Source organism: Exophiala aquamarina, assembly GCF_000709125.1.
Source record: "Exophiala aquamarina CBS 119918 chromosome Unknown aczIA-supercont1.4, whole genome shotgun sequence".
NCBI classification, from domain to species: Eukaryota; Fungi; Ascomycota; class Eurotiomycetes; order Chaetothyriales; family Herpotrichiellaceae; genus Exophiala; species Exophiala aquamarina.
Window position 1 is genome coordinate 2172426 of NW_013550584.1, and position 25041 is coordinate 2197466.

A 25041-nucleotide genomic window follows, 5' to 3' on the forward strand; every position below is an offset into this window, starting at 1 on the left:
GTAGAATATAACTTAAATGAGGTATTAAATAGACTAAGGTAATTCGATTTATATAGTATTCTTATATAAACTCGTATATAGTATAACTTTTATAACCGTTAACTAGGAGGAGTCGATAATCATTCGATGCTGTTTGAGGTATAAATATCTATCGTAGCTAGGCTAATCCGATATCATTTAAGGTCCAGCCATTTAGTGAAACCGTATATAAGTAGTCAGGAAGGTCTAGTTCGGTAAACCAAGTCGATTAAAGCGTATTTCCTTTAAATATAATAAGGTATTGAAGTCGACGGCTAGTTACGGATATTATCTCGATAATTAATATCCATTCACGGTTTTCTAGTGTTGCCTTATATGACTGGGTAGTATCGGCCCTGCCAATCACTCGTTGATTGGCGCAGATACCCTAGGGCGATGCCTGTCTCGTCCATATTAAAGACATTGTGCTACGGAACCTGATATCGCTCTTATACAGCCTTAAAATGCTTAAACTAGCGAGTTAAGGACTCAGGAGTAGTACTCTATAGGCGTAATCCATGGATCTTTTTACCTACCTTTAAATGAATCTCTGGATGACGCTGTACAAATCGTGATATCTACTTTTGGCCAATCTTTATAGTGGATATTGACTCGCCTCGTATGATGACGACGAGTTCTCGTATTTAAGTAAAGCTGGGAGGGTGTCCTTGGCCCTTAAGGTCGAGTATCTATCGTATAAGGAGTTGCTCTTGTTCGTTGGTTAATAGCTGTTGTGGTTCATGAGCAATTGCTCGTGAAAGGCCTCCTTGTAGTCGACGGCCGAGGGTCTTTCGGTCAACGTCATTTGCTGCCGCAGCGGAGCGAATAGTTGGATGCCGTCGAGTTTCATAGTCTAGGATGGCTTGTTGGATTCGAGCCTCGTGATTTGATGCCATTTTAGCTATATAAAAAGGTGGTTTATACGAGCAATTTAGTGTAGAAGAGATGGAGTGGTAGAAAAAGTCGCGTTGAGACGCGTGGGTCATTACTAGGCCGGGTCATTTCCTGGCCCGGGGACTTACGCATATATCGTCCAGTACAGAACGGGGATGTCAAAGCATTAATTAGCAGAAGCGCCTTGCAAGAAGCTACTCCGCTCAAGTCCTGATGTAGGCGGCCGGCTTTGTGCCCCCGAAACTCGCGGAGCCAGAGCCGTCATAAATGTTATCCGGAGCATAGAGTGTTCTATTCACGTACTCAGTATCCTCCAAGACCGCCAGGCATAAGCGGAAGTCAAATCCTCCAAACACTACCTAAATGCCCTATCGAGGTGGTTAGTCAGTGTCTCATCATCCATGCATAGCCAGCAAGATCCGTCTCCAGGTCAGTCATGACTACCGCTTTGATGGCAGCGTTGTCGACTTTCAAGTGAGGACATCGATACCAACAGGTATATTGTCAATAGTTCAGAGCACCTACGCGTCTCTGTTATCCTCCGGGGCGAAAGGGTTAAGCGACAACCACTACGAACACTCAAGATGCTACACCACCAAGAAGGCCACCATTACCACCATCATATCCATCCCCGTTCGACAGCAGGTGAACAGCCCAGGTCACGCCAGGTCACCCAAACTCAAGCGATCTACGGCATCATCGCTCTTCTTGCAATGTTCTTCATCCTCGCCAAGCCAGTATTGGCCGGTTTTGTATCCCTCGTGCTGCTCTATCTCCAGTCCACGCATCTGCGCACGCCGCGGCACTCTTCACCATTTTGGAGGAGAAAAGAGCACAGCAACAATCTCAGTTCTGAAGTCGCTGCGGCTGCTTTCTCGGTGTCACAAGCATCTGAAACACTACTGCATGACGCTGCGCCATCGATCCAGAGGCTGAAGGCGGAAAAAGTGGAGAGAGTTCCTTTCCTCCCATGAGCCTTGTCTCCTGGGGTCGTGGGTTGGCCACGCTTTTCGACCTTGAGTATTATACTGGGCACAGGCACCGAGCCGGTGTTGAGGGCTGGTGGACGTAGTGTCTGATGGAACCTCCCAGAACCGCTGCCTACTCCTGAGCGGACACAACTTCAGATAGGAGAATTTGGAGAGCATTTCTACGGTCCTCTCCATCCCACCTCCGCCGGGGCATTATGAGAACCCATCTATGGAATTACAATCGGTACAGGGCACATGAGCTTGTGTGTTTGTGCTTTCCATGGCAACGTTGAAGTGCTTTTAGACTCCAACAGGGGTTTCCGGTCAGCATTCATTATCCGTGATGAGCCTGACATGGGTGTGCTCACCAGCGAGGGCCCTCATGAGCACACTGGCTATCTTCGAACCCCACGATGGCATCCCTACCAAAGGCCGAGCTGTGGGGTTGAAATTCTCCATACACCATACAAGGCCAAAGGTTTGCGGTCCTGACTCCTGAGTGCGGGGGACACACGGATGTCTACCGAGGTCCCAGGGGGGCGGGAAAGAAGTGAGGCCATCCCACGACAATTACTTCCTAGACCCTACAAACTCTGTATTCCTCTACACTCCTCGCGTTTCAATCTGCCCTTGCTTGACTGTGTCGAGCTGAAATCATCATGGTTAGTGCGTGGGCCAGGTTCTTCCCGCTCGTGGTGGTGGGCTTCATTCAATTGTACAACAATCCAAATCCGGTCTTGAACCGCTTCGGTAATCGAGTGTCGGATTTCCAGCCCAGCGTGGACCACATAGGTCATGGCGCGTTGAACAATGACAAATGCTGGACCTTTCCAGGTACTCATGCCCCTTTATGCTCGTCATGAACCTTGGACTGGGGATGGTTCAGGCTCGTCTAACGTCAAACAGTCGGCCAGGCTTGTGAGGATGTCCGTATCCATCATCCTTCTGGAACAGCCTTACTTGGTGCGTAGCCATTCTCATTTGCCTCCAGTTCGAGTCTTTTCGCCATTGACATTCAGGAACCAGCATGTGGTTACCCGGAGACGAGGAGTGTCTTCTACCCACCCCTCAATCGCCACGACAACACCGGCGCGAAGAGCTACAGGGAATACTTTTTGAAGTATGATATCAAGGTAAGCATCTACATAGATCTTCGTGGAAGGGCCGCCTGTTCCTAACAGATACCAGACGAACGTCACAACTCCACTCAAAATCGAAGGACTCGAGCCTTCGCACGACCTGATTCTTCATGGTATCGACATCTTGGCCCCCAAGGAGGATACCTCCAAGGTAGATCAGATCCAAACGGTACCCTTGGCATGAGTCAACCGTCAGCTGACAACGTCGAATAGATTTACATGTTTGCAGTCAACCACCCCCGCAGTGGGAGCGAGATCATCCTCTTCTCTCACACCATAGGCTCCGACGTCCTCGAATTTGTCCGCACTTTCAAACATCCAAGTATCAAGACTCCCAACGCGGTGGCTGCAACAAGCCTCGAGTAAGGACCCCGTTGCCCCCTATCCTTTGATCCAGCAAACGAAGAATCTAATGCGATCGCAGATCGTTTTTCATCACCAATGATCACCACTTCTGGGGCGGCTTCCTCGGTGGCTGGCTGCGGAGGTTCGAGGATAAGTTCGGACCTTGGAAATGGGGTGCGAGTATCGTCTACTGTTCTGCATCCGGATCTGAAGTGGACTGCAAGACCGTCTCACCCACCCACGCACATCCGTCTGCGAATGGTGCTCTTCTCGTCGACGACGGAAAGATGTTGGCAGTCAACGACATTATCGAAGCCACGACGACGTTCTACGACATTGACCCTGTCTCGAAGGAGCTGACCGTGAATAGGAAAGTGGTAAGCAGAGTGCCAACATCTTATTGGAGAAACCGTGGCTAACTTGTAGTGCTATAGCGTTTGGGAGCCGCGGCGGACAATCTTTCTGAAATCCCTGGATCGGGGGATATCGCAGTCTGTGGTGAGTTGTAGTGCTCCAGGTCATTTCATCCTGAATTCTGACAATCGTCACGTTTAGTTTTCCCCGATATAGCGAAGCTCACTGGGCGGTTGGGGGGCGACAATATCCTCAACAGCGAAGTCAAGGCAGAAGCCGCAGTTCTACGACTCGTCAAGAAGAACGGCTACAAGCCCGAAGTTCTGTACTGGGATGATGGATCGCTCATCACAGTTCTCACCGGTGCCGCTGTGGACCCGGTCAACCATCGTCTCATTGCGGGCGGCGTCATCGAGCGGCACTTCATCGTTTGCGACATCAGCGGTGCTAAGCTGTGAGGTTGGGCGAGAATTAGACTCTGAACAGTGAACATCTGACCGCCACTCTAGCGTGAGGGCCCGGAGACGCTTCAAAGAGAAGCCATGCTGGTCGATTCCTCTCTGGCACCAATGGCTCTCCGATTGGGTCGTCAAAGCGGGCGATGCGGGCACGCTGCGACTCACTGCTTGGTTCAGTTGGGTGTCGAGACCTTCGCGGCCCCAAGCAGCAGTCCCTTCCAGAGAATTGTTTATAGCGGTTTGATCATGATATGATCTGTCTGCACGACCTCTCCAATAGTGAAGTCATGGTCACCAGCGAAAGTATATCCCAACTTCTCGTAGACCCGTCGAGCTTTCAAGTTTTCTTCCCAAACCCCGAGCCATATATGCTTGAATCCTTGTTCTCGAGCCATGTCTTCAATCCTACCTACCAGGGCCTTCCCAATCCCAAGTCCGTGGTGGTCAAGATGCACGTAAATGCGCTGCAATTCCACCTTATTGTCAATATAGTCGATGCACGGCTCACTCGTCCCGCGAGTGAGGAGAGCGAACCCGACAATCGCATTGTCCGGAGTGGTGGCGACGATCATGTTCTTATTGGGATGTCCAACATCTTGCCTTATCGCCGTTGCGCTGTAGGACTCGTCCAGGTATGCTTGGAGCTCATGAGCTGGGACGGAGTGTCCGAACGTCGTGCTGAACACGTGGGCCCCGAGGTTCGCGATGCAATCCACATCTTCGCCGACGGCATCGCGAATGCCAATGTGCTGTCGAGCACTCCCGTCCAACATGGTTCCGGAATTCGCCAGATAGGTGCTTGACAGAGCAGCCTTGGTGGTATGAACAATGCCCCAGGCTAGATAAGCGAGGGAAAAGAACCACCTTTCCTCTGTTGTGAGGTACCGTGGATATGATAGGTGTCCCCAGAGAACCTCTTTTTTTTTCCCTTTCTCGTTGGCCAACTTACCGCAAATCTTCCCCTGAGATCCGGAGGAGGAGCCCTAGGAATAAAAGCCCCTGGATGAGAGGCTGTTTCGGACGTGGAAATTTCGAGAAAGCTGAAACCTACGCCTTTCGATCATGTACTTTTAACGTCTCGACTTTCCTCATTACACGCCAAAAAGATCCGGCGGTTAGCCTCCACAGGGAAAGGCGTCCCGACGGCCGACGAGTGTGTAGCAGAGATTTACCTGGGGGTGGAAAATGTTGAAGGTCCAATCATATCTTGGACCATTCCAATCCTTCGCCAATCGATAGCTTGGACCGCTGATAGCGAGCCTGTTTCTCGGGTCCACCCTTGAACATCCGATCTTATTTGCCGGACATCACGATTCTCCCAAAGAAGAGGATGCGCTCGGCTCCACGACGGTCAAGTCCGTCAGTGGTGGGACGGGGGGTTTATAGGCTTCGACCATGTATGTCTCTCTTGCCTGCCGACAGTTCGGTTCTGTGTCTCAAGCAACTGCATCGAAGCTGAGGTTTATCGTGTAGGCTTCAGGGTACTGCAGTAACCGGATTGACACCAAGTACCACCCAAACATGTATCTTCGCGCCGCCCACGCCGAGCATCACATCCCGTCCTTGCGGCGATTCATCCAGGAAAACCCCTTCGGCATGATCATCACCGCCATACAGTCTGCGAACTTCCCCACCATCCAGTGCACACATGTCCCGTGGGTGCTTGACGTCCAAGACGAAAGCAGCGAAACCGAACTGGGAATTCTGCGCGGCCACATGGCCAAACCCAATCCTCATTCCAAGGCATTGACGGAAGCCGCCCAGGTCGACTCTGCGTCGAACGGCCGACTTACAGACGATGTCTCGATCATATTCAACGGCCCCGTGCACCACTACGTGACGCCCAAGTTCTACACCGAGACCAAGCCCAGCACGGGCAAAGTCGTGCCTACGTGGAACTACTCTGCCGTCCAGGCGTACGGCAAAGCCACCGTCTACTTTGACTCGAAGGCGCCGGAAACGGGTGAGTTCCTGCAACGGCAGCTTATCGATCTTTCGCATCACGCGGAAACCAATGTGATGGGATACGTTGGGGGAGACCGGCCGAAAGCCTGGGCTGTGACGGACGCGCCCCAGTCCTATGTGGATCTGTTGAGGAAGAACATCATCGGCATTGAGATCGAGATTACTCGCTTGGAAGGAAAGTTCAAGATGAGCCAGGAGCTGGGCAAGGCTGACAGGGAGGGAGTCATTAAGGGATTCGAGGCACTCAACACCGATGACGGCTACAAGGTCGCAAGGACAGTTGAAGAAAGAGGTGCGCTCAAGGATCTGAAGCTATCTGCCTGATACGCCTGCAAACGCGGGCCCAGGGGTGACACTCACGGGCCCCCTGGAAACATCCACCAGAAAGACCCCCTCCGCGAAGCATCCTGTCATCTCAATCCCGCTTGTCGGCTTCTCCCCTTTCATCAGCATCCGCTTTCGTCGATTCTTCACGCTTCCTTGGGGGAGCTGAGTATTCTCGGCTTCCTATGCTAGATCTTCGTCTAGTAATGCCACCACCGTCACCACCAATCCCTTGGCTCATCCGCCTGTTCCATTCTCGCTGTCGCAGATCTGCCTCCTCATCTTTCACCATTCCGGCTTCGCCGGCTTGAAGCCCAGTTTCTGGATCTTGCCCGTGCTCCGTGGCTTTTCTGTCTCGGCGGGCCTCGGGCATCTCTGGCTTCCCACCCAACGACACCAACACAACCTCACCGGTCGCCGTGAGGGAATCGAGAACTTCTAATTCACGACGAGTAAACAAGCGTGGAAGTAACTTCCACCGAAGAGGGATCAAAGCCGTGATCAAGACTGGAAAGCCGACGGCCGCGATGGTCTGGCTGATGGCGATCGACGACGCAAATCCAAGGAATTGCCAGAACAGATAATGCCATATCTGGCGCCGGGGGATAGTGCTCAGGGGCTCGGAGGGCTGTTGAAATCTCGGATCTCGAAGAAGAAATGCGATCTTGTGCGTCAGGATCGGGTTGGTCAAGATACTGCCCATCCCGACGGTGAAGAAGACGCCACTGATAATGGCTCGAGGGATGAGAGAAATGACCGTCAATAGCGGGCCGGTCATCGTCGCGACGAGGGCTAAACCCATGACGAAATGAGAAATGCGCTGCTCAGCAACACTTTCTGCCGCTGTGATCTTTCGTACGATGTTTGGCTCATCAGGGTCTTTTGTTTCGATGAGCACTGATTCATCCTTGTAGTACGTGACGGAGTCAGTGTGCACCGGTGCCTGGGGAACAAGACCGTTGGGAAGTGGTATGTTCAACAACCCTCCCACCAGGCAAGTCCAGCCGAGTATAAAGAAATCCCAATGGAAGCCGGCAGGCTTCTTGAGCGGAAAGTGCCGGGCTTGTGCCGTGAGCGACGAGACGTTGTGGTCGTAGTAGAAGAGAAGAGTCATCAGGAATCCAAAGGGAATTGCAATGAAGACCCATTTTGTCGGAATCGACCAAAAGTCCACCACCCAAGGTCGATCGACCGTCGGGAAGAATGCCCGACTGGTCGGGAGATATTCGAATCGGGCATAGGCCAGGTTACCTGGGAAATGTGTGAATCCTGTCCACCAGATGGTTGCTATTGGATAGGCGTAGTCAGACAATAATGTACGCAACCAAGTCCGTGTATACGAGGTCTGGCCCACTTGTTCCAGTAAGTAAACGGTCAGGAAGTAGAGGATCGAGACAAGGGCGGATGCGAAGCCATTGCTGATTTGACCGTCGTGGAAGCCGATGCTAAGTTCTTCACAGCCTTTGATAACATAGATCGTACCGACGTAGAAGCCAAATGTCTGCGAAGAGAAATCTGTGATGGTCCGCATGTAGTCGCAAAGATTAAAGATGGCGGTCGCCCAGTGGAAAATAGCGGCCCATATGCCCACCCAGACCATAAACCACGGGTAGAGGTCGACGTCGTAGATCTTAATAATATCGTATATGGTGTAATTGAACAGAGAAATAAGACCAGTAACACCAACGACCGTCAATGGCTGGCAAGAGAGCAGGCTGAAAACGATTGCGGCTAGAGCTGAAGAGAGCAGTGCCTCGTTGATCCCGAAAAAGCCTCCCGTATTATACTGCATGTCCAACTGGAATGCAAGGGCTGGGAGCAGGTTGACAAAGTAAATTCGAACAGTGCCGGAAAATACACGATAGGTGAAGCCGTCTCTGAAATCACTCCAGTAGTAAGGCAATCGCCGTTTGACATCATGGTACATCCCCCGGCAGGGCAAAAGCACACGACTGAGGAATCCTTGGTCATCTCGCCAGTGATATGGGTCAGGGGGGGCTCTGGCAGCACCTGTATGGCCTTGCGCCTTCATCCTTTCAGGCTCTCGCCAAGATTGTGTAAAGAAGAGGAGGAACAAGAGTAGAATGGGAGACGACCAAGGCAGTCCGACAAAGGCATCTGATATCCTTACCCATAATATATAGATATGATACGCTAATGATACCTGCCCATCCAATTGACTATGACGGCATGACGGCATGCAAGGCGTCACTGGAGTGGGTGCATGGGCGGGGTGTTTTGCCGCACGGGCACACCGCCGGGCTCAATCTCGCCGTGTATCTGAAAATTCGTGGTATGGCCAGCCGCCAGGTTTTCGACTTACTCATTACATTTCTCACTCATTGGGATATTCTGCTTCACAGTGTCCGTTAGTACTCACACCCTTCAGTAGCACGAGGCATCAGTTGGATTTCCACTCAGGCCCAAAAGTTAAGCAGAGAAGCAAAGTCCTCTCGCTCAGATGTCGTTGAAATGCATGCCAAGGTGCCAAGGACCATCCATGTTTGGTTCTGCCCGGGCAGAAAAGACGCCACTCGGACAGGATCCACCATCGGAGGGATCGGGACTACCGAGTGTGAGTAGCTCGCTGACCGGTCGCTTCGACGGGCGAGAAAGCATTCATTGGACGAGTATTATCTACCGAAATGCTCTTCTTCGCCGCTCACCCCCTTGGGGTCAGATACTTCAGTACTTCCTTCAATTGGGTTCTAGGAGGAGTCTTTGGAAGGAGTGTACAACCCTTGGCCCACGTGATCGCCAAGCCTATAGTGCCTAAAGCTACGCGTACAGAAGAGTCCTCTCCCTGTCCCTTAGGTGCTCTTGTCATGCATGATACATGAGTCTGTTGATCCTCTCAAGCAGGTGCTGGAATCTCCCGTGGTAAAGACAACGCTGAGACCTTGAGCTGGGTTTAGATGTCGCACAATCAGACGCTGGTGGCGACCTGAACAGAGTCCAGAGGTGTTTTTGAAATGTAGCTCTCTTCTATGGCTCGGATTCGAAACTAACTGTGATCATGAAAGTGTCGCTTGCTTCTGCACAGCATGCCTCAAGGCAAGGGACCGGACCAACGATGGCACAGCACCAAATAATTTGCTTAGGATAGCTTTGTGCATTTGTACAAGTCGACAGAATGGTTGTTCATTCACTACAACTTGTTGTTGCTGCGTACCCGCGCCTACGAAGGCTTGCCTTGGCCGCCACCGGCCCCTCTTGTCCAATCCGCCAGACCATGCCATGCTTTTTCCATGCTTAGAGGCTTCCCGCTCTTCCCGCCCTTTGGGTATCATCCCTCATGATTTGATGTCACTCAGTCAGTTAAGTTACTTGCACAAACTTGCCACTTTGTGGGGGCCTCCCAACCAGACGGTTGCGACATAGCCTAGATCAGCAATAAACGCTTGGTAACTGACGTGCTCAATTTCCAAGAGACTGGCCCGCGGCACCTCCAATAGTTTCAACGTCACTCCTTCCACCTGTTCCTGAACATATGGATTCTAATGATAGAGCTCAGTTGTTTTCTTTCTTCTTTAGCTAGATTCTAATTAAACTCTTGGCCATGGTGGCCAGATGAACTCTGCGATCAAAGATGCAACGATTCCACACACACAATCACATTGCGAAGGAGCTTGATAAACTCATCGATTTGATTACGGCCTCGAATGCCTCTCCTGGCGTTCGCATCAAGGTCGAGGCTACCGTTATTCATGGGACGCCGCTTCCATGTCTAGGAGACCTTCCAGATCGTGTTGTTCTGGACACTATTGATCCCGGATCATTCCAAGATGCCCTCCAGCATCTGGACCAATCTCCTGCCCGACAGGAGAGATGTCAATTACCTTCTCCCACGACTTCCGACAGTCATACCCCGAGGGAACCCGAGAGAACCCAGCAACCAGGTGGATACGGTGTAGACCAGACCGGATCAGCGGAAATACCGGCGCTGGAGGATGGCCGTGTTCAAGCACCTCTCTCGACAAGGCGTCGAAAGACAGTTGGAGGGCTGTCGATACCAAGGATCAATACCGCCTCTGGCGGTGCCCTCGAGAGATCCCCCTCGCCGCCTACAACTCGACAGCTGCAGACGGGTCATGATCATTTTCGGAAGCGTCGCCGTCTGGAATCTGGACCGAAGCTGGAGCAGTCAACTGTGGATAAGCTCATCGAAGGTATTTGGAAGGAATTACACAATCCTAACAGCCTAGTCCTCGACCAAAAGCTCCCTGAGCTGCTCCGGACCCTCAACCGAGCAGATAAGCGAAACGTAGAGACAGCACCAGATACAACAAATTTCGATGTCGCCACTCAAACCTGTCGACATGTCACCGAAGGCGCTCGCACTGGCAGAGCCCTTGAAGTGATAATGCAGGCGCATTGGATTGATTCATTTGATGCGCAACTGGCAAGCTTGGCAGAGAGTAGACTCGATCTCACGCCATCGGAGCAGAAGAAGGCCACAATAGCGAAGGCTTGCGAACTATTCAACTGGTCAGAGAAGGAGTTGAGAAATAGAATGTGAGTCTTGATCTTCCAGGCCCACTCCATGAGGGGTACTTACCACACTGTCAGGGCGATCTGGAAAGGGTATTGCGATATCAAGAATGCTGCGGGCTGGAGTGCCCTCATCTTCGCAGGTCCGGGAATATATCGATTCTGTAAATATCGGCTGGGCCTCGATCCCGATGCCCTCGCGAAGCTGAGAGGCCTGAAGACCAGGTTTGAGGTTGCTGCCGATACTCTACATCCTGACTGGAGGCGATTGCTGCCCCTCGTCGGCGATTCCGCTCAACTGCATTGGCGAGGACATCCTCATTCTTGGGTTGTCAGCAAGCGAAAAGACCCGCTCCCGCTGGCATTCACGTATCGTCGGTCAGACCCCAACTTCTCCTTTCAGCACATTACCGAGTCTAAGGTCGACGAGGAAGTGTGGGGAGACCAAGATCCTCGCCGCCTGGAGGAAGGTCCAGATTTCGTTTGCCAACTATGTTCTCAGCGACAGTCGGTGGTGGCGGGCCAAAATGAATGTGCATGCTTTGCAGAGGTGTTCGGGGTCAACGCCCAGAAGAATCCACCCGTCCAAGTGTTCCAGACAGAAAACGGACGCAATAATGGTGTGATCGCATGCAATTCTTTCCCGAAAGGCGTCGCAATCGCGGAATACCTCGGACTGATCACAAAGGGTCTCACGAACACCGACGTCATGCAGAGCCAGGTGAAGAATCGAGACCCGTATCAGATCTGGCAGGGTCGGTGTGGGAACTTCACCAGGTTCATCAACCATTCCTGCGAGCCCAACTGTCAGTTCCAGGCCTTCTCGTGGCTTGGCGTCGAGAGGATGCTCGTAATCTCCAAAGGTGTCCCCGCCGGAAAAGAGCTCACGGTGGACTACTCTTCGCGGTATTGGGAGCAGCTCGACAAGAAATGTCTTTGTGGGTCGGTGCGGTGTAGATATGCCCACCGCTTAGCGGGAGCCCAGCAAACGTGAATGGAATCAGTTCAAAAGGGAGGTAGTCGAGAGCTTTTTAGCAACAGAGGGACTAGATGGCGATGCTAAACTTTATCACGATGCCTTCACTGCGGACCAAATTCAAATTGACACGAATAAGGATTTCAGCCGAGCTCGTGGCGTTGCTGCTCCTGCCCGTTCTAGTGTGCCTTCGTTTGACATTGGGTGCAACCCCCCACCCCATAATGGGGGTGGATTATCCAATTATTCATGACCAAATTATAGATGAGGCCATGAGGCGTTAACGTTCGGTCTGAGAGCAACTCTAGCAGTCTATCGCCGTCGTTCAGAAGTAGAGCTGCAGGCCCAATAATCTAACCCATCTCTAATACCACATGGCAACCGCAAGTTCCATCGGGTCGGATGGGTTGCTTGCCTCTCACTCCAGCACCCGCAGCGCACTTATCCAACACTTTGGCCGCCGCGGCGGCTATCTCGATGTTATTGATGTTGCAATTCGATGAGCGAGTGAACTGGTCGTCATAGTACAAGCGGACTGCACAGCTACCGGATTTCTAAAACGATAGGTTAGTAGATTGTCATCGATGAGTGGAAGATCGACTTACACTCAAAGTCGTATAGCCTTCGCCCAAGTCTGCAGCGCTGGAAGAAGTAATTGAATTTCCGGGCTTGCCCATCATGTTCTGGAGGGCGTCAACGCAGTCGGCAACACGAGGAGCGCTATTCCCCGTCACACAGCTAGTCTTTGCAGAATCGATTGCGAGACAGGACACATGTTTCTGTTGACTCCAGAACGCAGTGTATGCTTCTCTGATGTCATGAGGCATTGCGACGCCAGGATGACGATACGCGGGATTCTGCTGGTCCATGGGCAGAGGTTCGTGATTCGCGCAGTCAGTCCGGACGAAAATTGTGTCGCCTTTGAGATCTTGTCCGCTGCCCCAAGCACTTGCACTGCGACCAGTGTTTGCACCGAGTATCTCTGAATTGCACGCATTGGCCGTGGTGTGAAACTCATCTCCACAGTCCTGGCGGAAGTGGTTATGTGTCTTGCCCCAAGTGCGGGTTCCACATACTTCTCGAACGATCGGGAGGAAGGCGAAATAGCCGCATTCGTTCGGTCCCAGTGACACGAAGAGAGGTTGTGATACAGTATTGCCTTGGCGCAAGCCGAGCCATCCCCCAGAGACCTGCAAGTTACCGTCAGCTTCAATGGTCCCAAGAAAGAACGCCAGATTACTTACGCCATCATCCAGAGTCCCAGACTCAACGCTGGCGCCGAGATGGAGTTTCCCATTGTAAAAAATGTGGTCGTTGGCCCCAACGCTACAGATGACAGGCCCGTAACAATAGGGATTGCTGAATATTGGGGTCTCCATGGTGTAGAAGAAGTTGGTTCTCATCTGGCAGAAGCTGTCGCAGCTGTAATGGTCGTCAGGGACGACTCTCCATTCGCAATCAACATTATTTTCCTGGAGATGGCGTGGTGGAGGGCAAGATTTGCCATCATACTGATGATAGAGGACAGGGGTGGCGCCGACCCAGTCACACGCATTTGCAGTGGCGGCGTGCGCGAATGCGAGGAGCTGGGTGAGGACAAAGAGTACGAACAGCATCGTGATCGATGTTGCAGAGTAATGGAAGATTGGCAGCACTGGAGAGAAAACCACGACCGTTGTGTGCTCTGGAGGAAGCTTCTGCAAAGTGCTGAGGATGAGTGCAGAAGAGTTGACGATGAATATGATCGATATTTAGATATCTTGGGATAAGAATCAGTTGTTTGAGAGGTAGTTGTCGACGGTCACTCCAAAAGCATGTGCGTGAAGGCCAGTCACAGTAGTTGTGAAACCGGTACCTCGTGCCATGATAAATTTGGTATGCTGGGTGAAGAGGCAGTTGTCCCTTAAAAAGTGTGAAGATTTGTAGAATGTGCATTTTTGTCATCCGCACAATCTCAGGGTCGTTCCGCCTTCATGTATGACGGCTATCGGTGAGTGTGATAGCCCATGGTCATGAGGCCGAAACCCTGCTTTCATCATGGCGCCGCAGGGCTTTTGCGTGGTTGGGAGGCTGTCACGATGCCAATGAGGATGAAGCGACCACACCCACAGCTTGGAGAGCTAGAGAAGTGAATATTCACTCTTAACAAATGTTTCCAAGGTCACATGGGTCTCAGGGACCTACTTGTATGCTAGCGAAAAGGCTCTTGTTAGAGGCGACCCAGCGCGCCCTAGGCATCATGCAGAATGGGGGAGGTGTTCAAAGAGATCCCTGCTTGAAGTTTTCTTCTGTCGTCATATAGTTCTTGATGTTGGATAAATTCCAACACGCATGTAGGCAGTTTCATACTCGGAACATATATCGGCTTGCAGTCTAAGCCGTCTAGTACGCTCTCTCAAGAGCCCTGTCATTTAGATCATGAAACACCTGGTGAGGCTTTGTCCCTGGAGATTTGAACGTTGCCAATCTTTTGTCTTTGCTCAGATAGGATAATGACCTCGCCTTGTATACTTGTAAGGGCGAGCATTTCAGAGGTCCAAAAAGAATAGGATATTGAGGCTTGTCAGATTTCAATGGAGTTGAAGTTGGATATGGTCAAACAGGTGATCAACATACAACGCAAAGTGTGGAACACTCGACCCACAAAATTAAAAGGACTGAATCATTCAAGATTGGTATAAATTGTAATCAATGAAATGGCCGCAGGTGTTCCACCGACGGAAAGATGTTCTTTGAATGAGACTGTGATTATATCAAGGAAAAGCTCACTGTATATGTAGTGTAAGGCCTCTCCCTGAAACGCCTGACGCATTTGCGGGCTCAGGTGCGCCACCGCGGCAACCTGGTCGGGTTTCTTGTGTCGAGAGCTCGGGGCCGCCCCTTGCTTAGGTGGGTGGATAACACCTCTGAAATACCTTCAGCTTCCTCCCTGATAACTGCCTTGGTGAACCGGATTGGTCGTTGTGCTGTCAGGTGATGCGGGGGCCCAGGAATTCATGATCTCGACGATGCAACTCACAAAGTCCTTGTTGATCCAGCCACTGACAGTATGACGAGCTAGAAATCCGTCTGGGAAGTGGTGGTGAACTTAATCCCGCTCGGTTTCCAGGAACCACTGTAAAGAAAGATCGTCACGAGATAGCAGTATAGCCGTAATTTTTTTATTGTTGTCCTTTGAAATAGTAAAGCAAAGGTCCCAAAGCGGTGAAGGACTGAATGTGACACTTTAGGTCGCCACGACCACGATGAACAAGGTTTGCATGCTGAAAACCTTTCGATGACAAATGACGCCAGATATTCTGCCTAACTTCGACTACAGCTCTGCTCCCGGAGGGGAGGTGAGTCAGACGCAGATCTCCTGTCGACGGTCTCAAATGGGGCCGATCAAACTTTGTATGTGTCGCTATGCTCAGCGGAGGATGCGACACACTCCCGTATATTCGTAAAGCCATAAAGGTCAGGAACCTCTACAACTAGCAAAACATCGAGGGACGTCAAGTGAGGGTGGGTCGCGCAACCGAATGGAAACCATGACGATGGAATGAGGTCTGGCTGAGCAATCGCGCCGAGAGTAAGCCATGGACAGAGGTGTTGTGTTTAATCATCAGACATTTAGGGTTGGACTGCCGAAGAGACCTCACCCCTTCAGGGCTCTCACGGCGTACAGCAGGTGTGGTGAGACAGCAGGAAGTTTCGCCGCGGAACGCAAGGGCCTGGGGGGCCGCCGCTCCTAACCACAAGTTCTGAAAGAACGAGTAAAAGAAGTCAAGTGGACGCCCTGATCACAAGTCCTCAAGAAGAACATCACTTGCCTTGAAGCATTGTAGAGTGATCCTACATCCAGCCTCCACACCCAGAATCCTCTTCCTAACCATAAGCTCTTCATCCAGAGACAGATTGCAATCGGCACCGGGACCAAGGAGAAGCTGATGGCAGACACAAGCCTCCTGGTTCCGTGGTCTTGATGGACAGTTGGGTGGAAGCGCCCCCTAGCCGCCACAGAGTGTACGCCTGTCAATGAGTGGCGCTGGAGCTGACTGAAGCTTGCTGTGAAAATGGATTGGGCTGTGTAGAGTCTTCCCGACTCATGGTCAAGACTGCTCATCGCTGGCCCGTGGCGGGTTCATGTGCTTCTACCACACACCTCTACGACCTTGAGCAGGTAGGGTGCCCAAGAGTCATCGTCCGCCGTGGCGATGATTCCAGAACAGTCCTGCGTCCCAGAGGTCTGGTCAGAGGAAGAGTGCTCCAAGTAGATGGAGGATTGGAGACCTTGGAATCGATTGGAACGCCTGGCGAGCTAGCGTGGTCACCTCAACGACGAGGTGCCCGACCTTCCATTCGCCCTGGACCTCCAAGGCCAATACCGTGGTCGACCCGAGTTCAACACAATCAGTATCGCCAAGGTCACGCTGTTGACCGCACCCAGGCCATACATCAGCTTCACCGAGATGCGAGCCAACGCGGTGAGAGTCACGGTGCAGGAACAGAGGCAGGCAAAAATAATATTTGAGAACCAGAATGGCTGGGATAATTTCGAGGACTCAGATCGTGTCCACGGCGTGCTGGGGTTATTGAAAGGCTGGCCAAGTGGTATTGAACGAGGGAGGGAGAGCGAGAGTTCATAGTGACATTTGGGACTCTGATGGGGAACCTGCTGGATGCTAGGAAGGCGGCGATAAATAGGGTGGTGAAATCTGGAAGACCCTGGTTCGCAGGCACTGGGGAGGTACTACATGGTGAACCTCGTTTTGGTAACGACTCCTCGAGGGAGACAGCATTCACATTTAGTCGCCGAGCATATGCCAGAACGTTATTGTCTCGGTGGAAAAGATATCTCAAGCTCCCAGTGGTCATGGCTTCTAGCGGATTCGTCCACCGGCTTACCCTTTGCGGTATAGTACCCTAAAGGCACGTGACACATTGTCACTGGATATAAGCTTGACCAGCAGAAAATACTCGAAAATTTCCTCGCCAGGCCTGGTACGACCCTTAGGGATCTTCCAGCTCCGCTGGCGCAATGGTAGCGCGCCAGACTTCTAATCTGGAGGGTAAGAATCCTCCAACAACGCCGCTGCCACCAGGAAAAAAAAATTAACAATTTCCATAGTTGTGGGTTCGAGTCCCACGCGGAGTGCATATATTGTACAACATATTTTTGGCCTCCTATGCTCTTGGAGGTGAGAGGGCGAGATGGATACCGAGCCGAGTTTATACGGGTATTTAGAAAGAATCTCATACATCTATAAATACCAAGATATTTTTTTTCAGTCAACAAAAGGGGAGAGAGAATGAACAAGAGAGTAAATCTAAGTACATTTTCAATCCGTCTCTAGTGGCTAGGATGCTGGCTACCTACCTCTTAAGTATACTAGTCCGAGCGTGTTATTTATCTTACTTAGTTGCTTGTTCGTGATTTCTAACCTCTACTCTTATAGGTCGACTTTAGCTCGTAGAAGGAAGCTTTCATACGTCTCAGATTTTCAGCATGGAAGACGGCAAAGGAGTAAACAAGGCGGATAAACACCTATTGCAACTGTCAGGGGCAGGTGAACTAAATTGCGACGGTTTCGAATATAATATGAACACCACGCTAGGTAGGTATCAGCCTCGGAGGCCTGCAACCTGAACTCATCAAATAGATTCATCTAGCTAGTGAGTACAAAAGCTAGTACGTCCAGTAGTAAGTAACTCCTTCATCCCGAAATATCAAGGCATCATTCGTCATCATCAAAAATCTGGAGAGTATTAGTCAATATTGTTTCCACCACCTTTGCCTGCCATCCAGCATCCGCAATATCTGCCGTCATTCCATTTGATTGGCCATTAGTGGTTCCTTGTTGGCCCATCAATGTTGGTGCAAAGACGATGGCCAAGTTACTGATTGTCATCTTATTCCTGTCACTGCGCTGTGCAATACGGTGGAGATGAAGGGCGAGAACCCGAAGAGTGGCGTAATTAGGGTCTGGTAAAGCATTTACAAGCGCATGAATGGAATCTCGTCGTACAATCTCGTCTTCGAGCTTGGCGGCTTGGACATATCCATGATATGACTCGGTGGTCAGTAAAGGCTCTGGCAAATCCCGTAAGAAGTGTTTCAGTAATGTCGTTACCGAGGCGATGTCGTCATGAAAAGTAGATGCATTGCGGAAATCGACAAGTGCAGAATCTGGCGTTTGTTAGCTTTACCCAAAATCATATTTGCAGCCTTACCATGATCAAACTGTTGTCTGAGTTCCATGATATGATGTGCGGATCCCGATGTTCGATATATACCCTCAGTGTCAAGTCCATACAAATCAACAGCTTGTATACACTGATAGACGATGGTCGGGACTGCCGAACCTTCTCGTTGAAAGAGATCATCCAGGGACACTCCAAAGACAGGCTTCAGAGGTGGTAATGAAGTTTTCGGTGGGGATGATCCTCTCGCCGCGCCTGGTCCACCTGCACCAGGTCCGGGTGGTCTGGCAGCTACATTTTGGGGTCCTGGGCCGGGACCGCCTTGTGAGCGTGGTGCCCCATTAGGCGGTGGCTGTGATGGGCCTTGTGATGGTCTAGATGTTGGAGCTCCCCTCCCAGCACCCGAAGTCTCAGCGCCCGCTGATCGAGCGCCTGCTCCAGAAGGAGGACCAGATCCAGGACCTCCCCGACCCGCGCCTGGCGGTGCTCCTCTTCCAGCTCCTAGTGGCCCGCCTGATGCACCTCTACCGGCCCCAGGAGGTGCTCCCCTTCCAGGTCCCGAAGGTGTCCCTCTCCCGGCTCCTGGAGGTGCCCCTCTTCCAGCCCCTGGTGCACCACGTCCAGCTCCTTGTGGCGGCCCTGTTGGTCGAGGTCCCGCACCGGGACCACCTGTATTCTGTGATCCTGGAGGTGGTCCAGTGCCTCTGCCAGCGGGGCCTGGTGCTGGTCCTGCACCCCCGGGTCGTGATTCACTGCTAGGCTGTCGCATTGCACCTGGAGGTCTGGCTCCAGCACCTGGTGCCGGCCCCGCGCTACCGGTGGGTGCATTGGCCTGTCCAAGAGAAGAACCATATGATGACTGGTCAGTCTGATCATTTTGGCCGGGAATCGATGTCGGACCACCGCCAGGGACAACAGAAGATATCACACCCGAGGTCTGGCCAGCAAATCTATCAGAAGTACTCCCATCGGTTGGTGGTGGTGCTCCAGAACCCGGCTGGCTTGGTGCGGTTGATGGCGCAGATGGATAGTCCACCGAAGCTTGTCGCTGTTGCGGTTGTTGTGATTGGGGTGGCTGAGTAGATCGTGACCCCTGATTCCCTTGCTGATACTGTGACTGTGGACCAGACCCGGGATATCCGTAGCCGGAATCTTCATAGGAGGAATCCTGATACGATGTCACACTGGAAACTTGCCTATTATGAGCTGTGGGGTAATAAGAATCGTCGTCGTAGTTCTGCGTATACTGATTTTGGGTCTGTTGTTTGGGTCCCAACGTTGGGTGCTGCTCATATTTGATCTCGTTTGGTCTTGGTAAGGCCTTGTTTGAAACGCTCAAGATATAATCGGCGAAATCCCTGTCGTTATTGATGCTCGAGGCCAGTTCTCGCAAACTTTTGGTTGGAGGACCACCTGATGGGTTGGGCCCCTTCATTGGAGTAATACTGAGCCCATATCCCAGCAGAAGCTTTTCACTTTGAGCAGCGAATTTCTGGACATGGACACCAAGGCCAGCATCAATTTCAAAGATGAGCTCTTGTAGAGCATTGACGGCCTGTGGTCTCAAGGTAGTCAGCAGCTCTTGTTGAGCCGTTTGAGCGGCTTGGACTTTGAAGGAATAATCGCCATCAGCAGCTTCCAGTTTGCGGTGCAGATTTTCCTCTTCCTGAGCAGCGGACTTCTTCAGGCCAAATTTTCCACCAGCTCGCTCACCAGTCCTTACTCTATCATATTGTTCTGCCAGCGAGTTGTACTTGGCCTTGGCCTTTTCCATGGCGAATTGAGCATCCTGCACGCGCTTCTCAGCATTCAACCCCGTTTGTTTCCAATGCTTCCGACCCTTCTCTGAGCTAGTGGCCAGCTCGTGTAGTTCATCTGTCATTGAATAGAGAGTGGTTGAGAAGGTAAGGCCGTGATCCGCAACCCTTTCATGTGACCTCGCAATCTCTTGATAGCCTTGTGCGAATGACCCCTGTCGACTCTCAGGCCTCGTTATCGAATTGTGTGAATTCTGAGCCAGGCGCTTCAGACCATTGGCGTGCTTCTCTTCGAGGATGGCTCGTTCTTTGAGAAAAGCAGCGAAATCCTACACCTGGTCAGTCGCGACATGATCTCGAGCAGGCTGATCACCGTACTCTTGTAGAACTTATGCTTTGTTTCAGGCGGTTGAGCAGGGTGGTTATTCCGATCTGCGTCAATGGTTAGTCAGTCACCGGTGAAAGAGCGCAGCTTGAGTGGCTCTGCTTACCTCGGAGGAAAGAACTTGTCGAATGCTCTGTTTGTGTGCAGCGTCAAGGTCGCCGCCGTTTTGACCAGCGGCTGGAGGTACCGGAGGGAGGTCGTTCTCTCTAGGGCCACCTAGACCACCCGGGCCATCGATGGTAGAGGCAGGTTCGCCTACTGCAGCCATGGTTGTGGTCACCTGCAGCGAGGCGAGAGGAGGGGATTGATAGACGCAGGAAGGTGATACGAATTCAGGCTACACCTTGGAGAGTAAGCTCGAAGGAAGAGCGTTGAATGAGAAGAACAAAACTCGGGAGGGAGGTGTAGTGCAATCGCAGTAGGAAACTTGTAAAACAGAGACAATGAGAACGAGGATGAGATTGAGAATCAGGCCTGCTAACTATGTAAGGTCGAGCAGGGTAATTGACCTGATTTGCATTGCTGCGACGAAATCCTAGACTGCGACCTGTAACTTGGATGCCACCCGCCACTTTTCTCTTTCGATAATGATCAGCATGGCCAGCAACCAGCATCCAGCATCCACAACCACAACCACATCAGCATCAGCGGCACTGTCACCAACATCCTCACCAGTGCCGCGAGGCCGCCCACGTCACGTTCCCTGGTTAATTTTGGCCCTCGGCGTGGAGCAAGTCTTTAAGCGCGTCATCGCTAGCAGCTGCGCCACAGATGTTTGGCCACTGAGGATCCTGCCGTGCACCCCCGTTCTTCCCCTAACACTTGGCGAATACAGAGCCGAAGGGCACCCTCTCGCCTTAAGCCTTGTGCAGCCTATCCAGCCCCAGACCGGATTCGCTAGGGGCGCCGAGGGGGGGCTAAACGGCGAGAAAATAGTTAATACTCCCTGCCCACAGTCATTAATAGGTGCTACTAGCTGCCTTCCTCTTCTTAGGTACCAGTATGGAGTACTCCGTACTTAGTATGCATTCACCTATTTTGATAATCACACTACGATCACATCATCCTACTACTGCAACGCCCATCCTGCCAACATAGTATCTTCTACCATTTCGGCGACAAGTTACTTCCACTAAGCTCAAATCCTGAGCTGACAATCATGACGAACCCGTACAGATGAGACCTGGAAACGGGCAAGAGAGAGATCAACTCGTGGTACGAGCTACAGATCTCGTGGTTCACTACTTTCATTCGTCTCTCGTCTCACAATCTACCTTTTCTTCTATCTTCGCCAATTTTGAGGATAGGCTTCAGGTTCTTCTTCTGGACACGGTCCCAGAGACTTCCCAGTCCAAGTCCTTTCCCTTTGGCATCTTCTCTGCGGAAGAATTCCTCGGCACTCCTGATCCTGGTGGGATGGATCTCATCCAAAAGCTTATAATCCCGTTGAATCACCCCACTGTTGCCACCAGAATACTTCCACATGTTGAAGAAACCGGTGAAATTCTGTCGGAATGTCATGAACGCAGGGTCATTTGGGTCGGAGTTGTACCCGCCTCCGGTGTTTGCAGCAGCAGCTACGTTCCCTGTTGTCCAGTAGGTATCAAGTTCAGTGTCGATATATCGAGCCGGATGCCCGGAGACCTTCTCGAAGGCAGCAGCCAACTCAGCGTAGGGGATGTGATCAATCGCGACCTCCAGATCCAATCCATTTGAACGCTTCGTGTTATCAAACAACCACCGTGCATAGTGCTCACAGTCGTCCAGCGCCACATGGACGACTGCCCCTTGGCCCAGAGGAACCCGCCACGTCACCACTCCATCCTCAACCGTCGGTGTAAAGATCGTCGCCATCGATATCGACATTTCGATATAAGGGCCTGTCGTGAAAACCGCAGCCCCCATCCTGTCCCGATTTTCCTTATTCTGAGCAAGAATCCACTCTGCCACCCTCCCCTTACCGTCATAATGGCCCGTTCTGAACTTCGGATCATACCCACTCTTTTTATACACATAATCCAGATTCCCGTAAACAAAGAACTTGATTCCCTCCTCCAGCGCCAGCTCATAGCTACGGATCGCCCAGTAAATCTCAGTTTTCTCACCACAATTGAAGCCGTCAATATTGACAAACGCTCCATCACAGCCGTGGAATCCCCTGCGCAGGTCGGCTTCACTGGCGAACGTGCCCTCGATTAATTCGACATTGCCCAAAGCGACGAGGTCTTTGGCCCTTTTCGAGTTGACGTCCCGCGTGAGAGCTCGGACTTTGTATTTTTTGTCCTTGACCAGCCCGCGGATCACTGGGATGCCTTGGGCTCCGGTGCCGCCCACCACGAAGATATACGAGGTTTTGTGTTCAGACATTGTAGATTCAAACAGGGGGTACATCGATTATGAAGACGCTTCTCGACTTACAGGTTGGTGGCGGTCGTGAGTTGTATATGCTTTCTTGTTGTGGGATGATTAGTCTTCATACCCCATCCTTCGTCCGTAATGACTTTCATGCCGCGGCTGGCTTTCTCTCTCTGCATGTGTTTAGTAAACAAGACAGCAGCTGAAGATCTCGTAACCAATAAATTTTAGTTGCTATTGATCGTATCAATTAGTTTCTGATTAGGGTTTGGGTATACAAGCAAATATCCCTCTGCATAGACGTGTACGATGTTCACATCTGTTAGTTCTTACGAGTTAGGAGCCCAGGTTGGCTGTACCGGGGACCTGCATCAAGTTCGGGAGCCAATCAGGCCACGGACGTAGGGTGGGGTCTGCAGGAGACAACGACGGGCCTGCTTTGAGCATGCATGCCGTTCTATATATTTTATTAATAATCGGGGGTGATATCGGTGTCGGCATTTGGAAGGGCTGTGTGGCGGTGACAGTCGATGTCTCTTTACTCGTAGTGTGAGATGCCTCAATACAACCCCTTGGTGCATCAGGTGCGGGAGGCTCAGAACTCGGCTCAGGATCCTTTGCGTGGAGATCTTTGCAATCATGGAATTCAAAACAACTAATCTCTTGACCGTGCTGACACAAACCAAAATGCTGCACGCCTGACGCCGCCATTGCCTTGATGATATGGTATCTCCTCTTCCGAACCACCACATGTCTGGCGCCGACGTGACTTATTCAAGCCACAAGATCCTGTCAAAGTCCAGAGGGTCTTCGCCTCTTGTGATTCTCCATCTGTTTGTACTATTGATGATAGGCGCGTTCCTCAACATCCAACCCCATTTCCTTGCAAATCCTTCGGTGACTTCCCAGCCCTCGAGGTCCCATGGCTCACCCCAAATGATCAAGCCTGTCTTCTCCTGCGAGTCACCGCTGAGGCTGGTATAATCATTACCTCCTACCATATCGAGACATAACTCGACGTCGTTGATATTTTCCTCGCCATAGCGGAGGATGTTGTCCCTAATCACAGGATCCGGTACGATATCCCATTGAGGATGGTGAGCTATGGCTTTCTGCAAGTCTGTTGGCTCTAGTGACATCGGTAGGCGGCGAATGGCTGACGTCGCTGACGGAGAGAGTGGAGTAAAGGGTGATGGATAATCATCGGTGAACATCAAGTTCAAGTCTAGTCCAAGCAGCTCGATGTTCTGAAGCAAGGCACGGTAAACATTGTAGTACACCAGTGAAATGAGATGATCGGCCGGTAGCGGATAGGCCCATGAGCTGTCATGCTCGACCTGAATCCGGGCCGCCATATCGTTGATCTCGACTAAGCGACCCTCCAGCATGATCTCATACCACCGCTGACATGAGGCCTTGTTGCGGATCGAAACGAATGCTGACTTGCCGGACTTATTAAAGCGTTCCTCTGCAACTGTCCACTCTGCAGACATGAGCGTAAAAGTTCGCAGTCTAGCGAGGTCACTGAGCCTAAAGCCGTCGTGAAAGGTAGGCTTGACCATAGACTGCACGTTCTCACGGCCACCTGGAGATCCTGCGATCCGGAGTGCATTGGTCTGTGCCATTTTGCCAGCCTTGCGCCGTCCTAGTCGTCAGGTCAGCACCTTGCAGCCGATTGAGGGACGGGTCAATCATCAGAATTGACTTACGGGCTGCTCTTTGGTTGAGTCTATTCTGAAGCTTTCGCCGGATCACTGGGTCGGTTATCCCAGACCATTCCTCCTCCAGCGAGTGGACATCTTGATGGAGCCTCAACTCGGCCTTGATCTCGGGATTTGCCATTCTCATACGTTCCTACGAAATGGTGGCGCTCAGGCTCTGGAAATTGTGAGAAGATGTGAATCTGGAAGAGAAGGAGAATGCATGGACGCTCTTAAACTCCGTAGGTCGCTGACACTCCGCCTTGGTGTCTAGTGTACTGAGAGACCATCTTTTTGAAACGGTATCACCAGGCTGCTTTCCGGCAACCCAATGATGTTGATCATTGGCGGTTTAATACGGAGAAAAGAATGAGTAGGGCCGGCGCTGAGGGCTAAACCAGGGCACCTTCGGCTTTCATGCAGGTCGCTGACATGGTGGAGCTTTCTAAACTCCAGAAAGACCTCGGCTTTGTCATCCGGGGCGGATCAACTTTGATGCGAGATAAAGTCTGCCACAGTATTAATGATGCTTAGTGCTTGCTGTCATCCACATACATGAACCCAACCTCGTAGCGTCAATTCTGGGATTGCCTTTGGGACATCAACACAGCGACAGGATCGTGAAATGAAGATGGGACAAAAAGGTAGGTTACTTGAACGAGTTGGGGGTTTATATAAACATGAGCTCTGAGCTGGTCAACATAGATTTCAAGACCGCACGCCTCA

General features: G+C 51.5%; 9 protein-coding genes across 9 annotated transcripts; 3 read left to right on the forward strand and 6 right to left on the reverse strand.

Moving 5' to 3' along the window:
* Positions 1-2797: 2797 nt before the first annotated feature.
* A1O9_05882 (uncharacterized protein) lies at positions 2798-4179 on the forward strand (the record flags this gene model as incomplete). Its single annotated transcript, XM_013405096.1, has 7 exons — positions 2798-2846; positions 2910-3016; positions 3072-3173; positions 3236-3384; positions 3447-3744; positions 3802-3865; positions 3923-4179. Coding segments are annotated over 7 exons (1026 nt in total), but the record flags the coding sequence as incomplete, so codon positions are not given.
* A 230-nt stretch (positions 4180-4409) lies between these two features.
* On the reverse strand, positions 4410-4952 carry A1O9_05883 (uncharacterized protein; the record flags this gene model as incomplete). The annotated part of the gene is made up of 1 exon (XM_013405097.1): positions 4410-4952. One exon carries the CDS (start codon positions 4950-4952, stop codon positions 4410-4412), a length of 543 nt encoding a protein of 180 aa, XP_013260551.1.
* A 748-nt stretch (positions 4953-5700) lies between these two features.
* On the forward strand, positions 5701-6468 carry A1O9_05884 (transcriptional regulator; the record flags this gene model as incomplete). The annotated part of the gene is made up of 1 exon (XM_013405098.1): positions 5701-6468. One exon carries the CDS (start codon positions 5701-5703, stop codon positions 6466-6468), a length of 768 nt encoding a protein of 255 aa, XP_013260552.1.
* Positions 6469-6559: 91 nt separating this feature from the next.
* Positions 6560-8500, reverse strand: A1O9_05885 (uncharacterized protein; the record flags this gene model as incomplete). Its single annotated transcript, XM_013405099.1, has 1 exon — positions 6560-8500. One exon carries the CDS (start codon positions 8498-8500, stop codon positions 6560-6562), a length of 1941 nt encoding a protein of 646 aa, XP_013260553.1.
* A 1557-nt stretch (positions 8501-10057) lies between these two features.
* On the forward strand, positions 10058-11953 carry A1O9_05886 (uncharacterized protein; the record flags this gene model as incomplete). Its single annotated transcript, XM_013405100.1, has 2 exons — positions 10058-10983; positions 11038-11953. 2 exons carry the CDS (start codon positions 10058-10060, stop codon positions 11951-11953), a joined length of 1842 nt encoding a protein of 613 aa, XP_013260554.1.
* Positions 11954-12288: 335 nt separating this feature from the next.
* On the reverse strand, positions 12289-13551 carry A1O9_05887 (uncharacterized protein; the record flags this gene model as incomplete). Its single annotated transcript, XM_013405101.1, has 3 exons — positions 12289-12489; positions 12541-13125; positions 13180-13551. The coding sequence occupies 3 exons, from the start codon at positions 13549-13551 to the stop codon at positions 12289-12291; spliced, it is 1158 nt and encodes a 385-aa protein (XP_013260555.1).
* A 4101-nt stretch (positions 13552-17652) lies between these two features.
* A1O9_05889 (uncharacterized protein) lies at positions 17653-20528 on the reverse strand (the record flags this gene model as incomplete). The annotated part of the gene is made up of 4 exons (XM_013405102.1): positions 17653-18104; positions 18149-20204; positions 20254-20307; positions 20367-20528. 4 exons carry the CDS (start codon positions 20526-20528, stop codon positions 17653-17655), a joined length of 2724 nt encoding a protein of 907 aa, XP_013260556.1.
* A 995-nt stretch (positions 20529-21523) lies between these two features.
* On the reverse strand, positions 21524-22627 carry A1O9_05890 (uncharacterized protein; the record flags this gene model as incomplete). Its single annotated transcript, XM_013405103.1, has 1 exon — positions 21524-22627. One exon carries the CDS (start codon positions 22625-22627, stop codon positions 21524-21526), a length of 1104 nt encoding a protein of 367 aa, XP_013260557.1.
* A 758-nt stretch (positions 22628-23385) lies between these two features.
* Positions 23386-24457, reverse strand: A1O9_05891 (uncharacterized protein; the record flags this gene model as incomplete). Its single annotated transcript, XM_013405104.1, has 2 exons — positions 23386-24260; positions 24325-24457. 2 exons carry the CDS (start codon positions 24455-24457, stop codon positions 23386-23388), a joined length of 1008 nt encoding a protein of 335 aa, XP_013260558.1.
* Between the last annotated feature and the right edge of the window lie 584 nt (positions 24458-25041).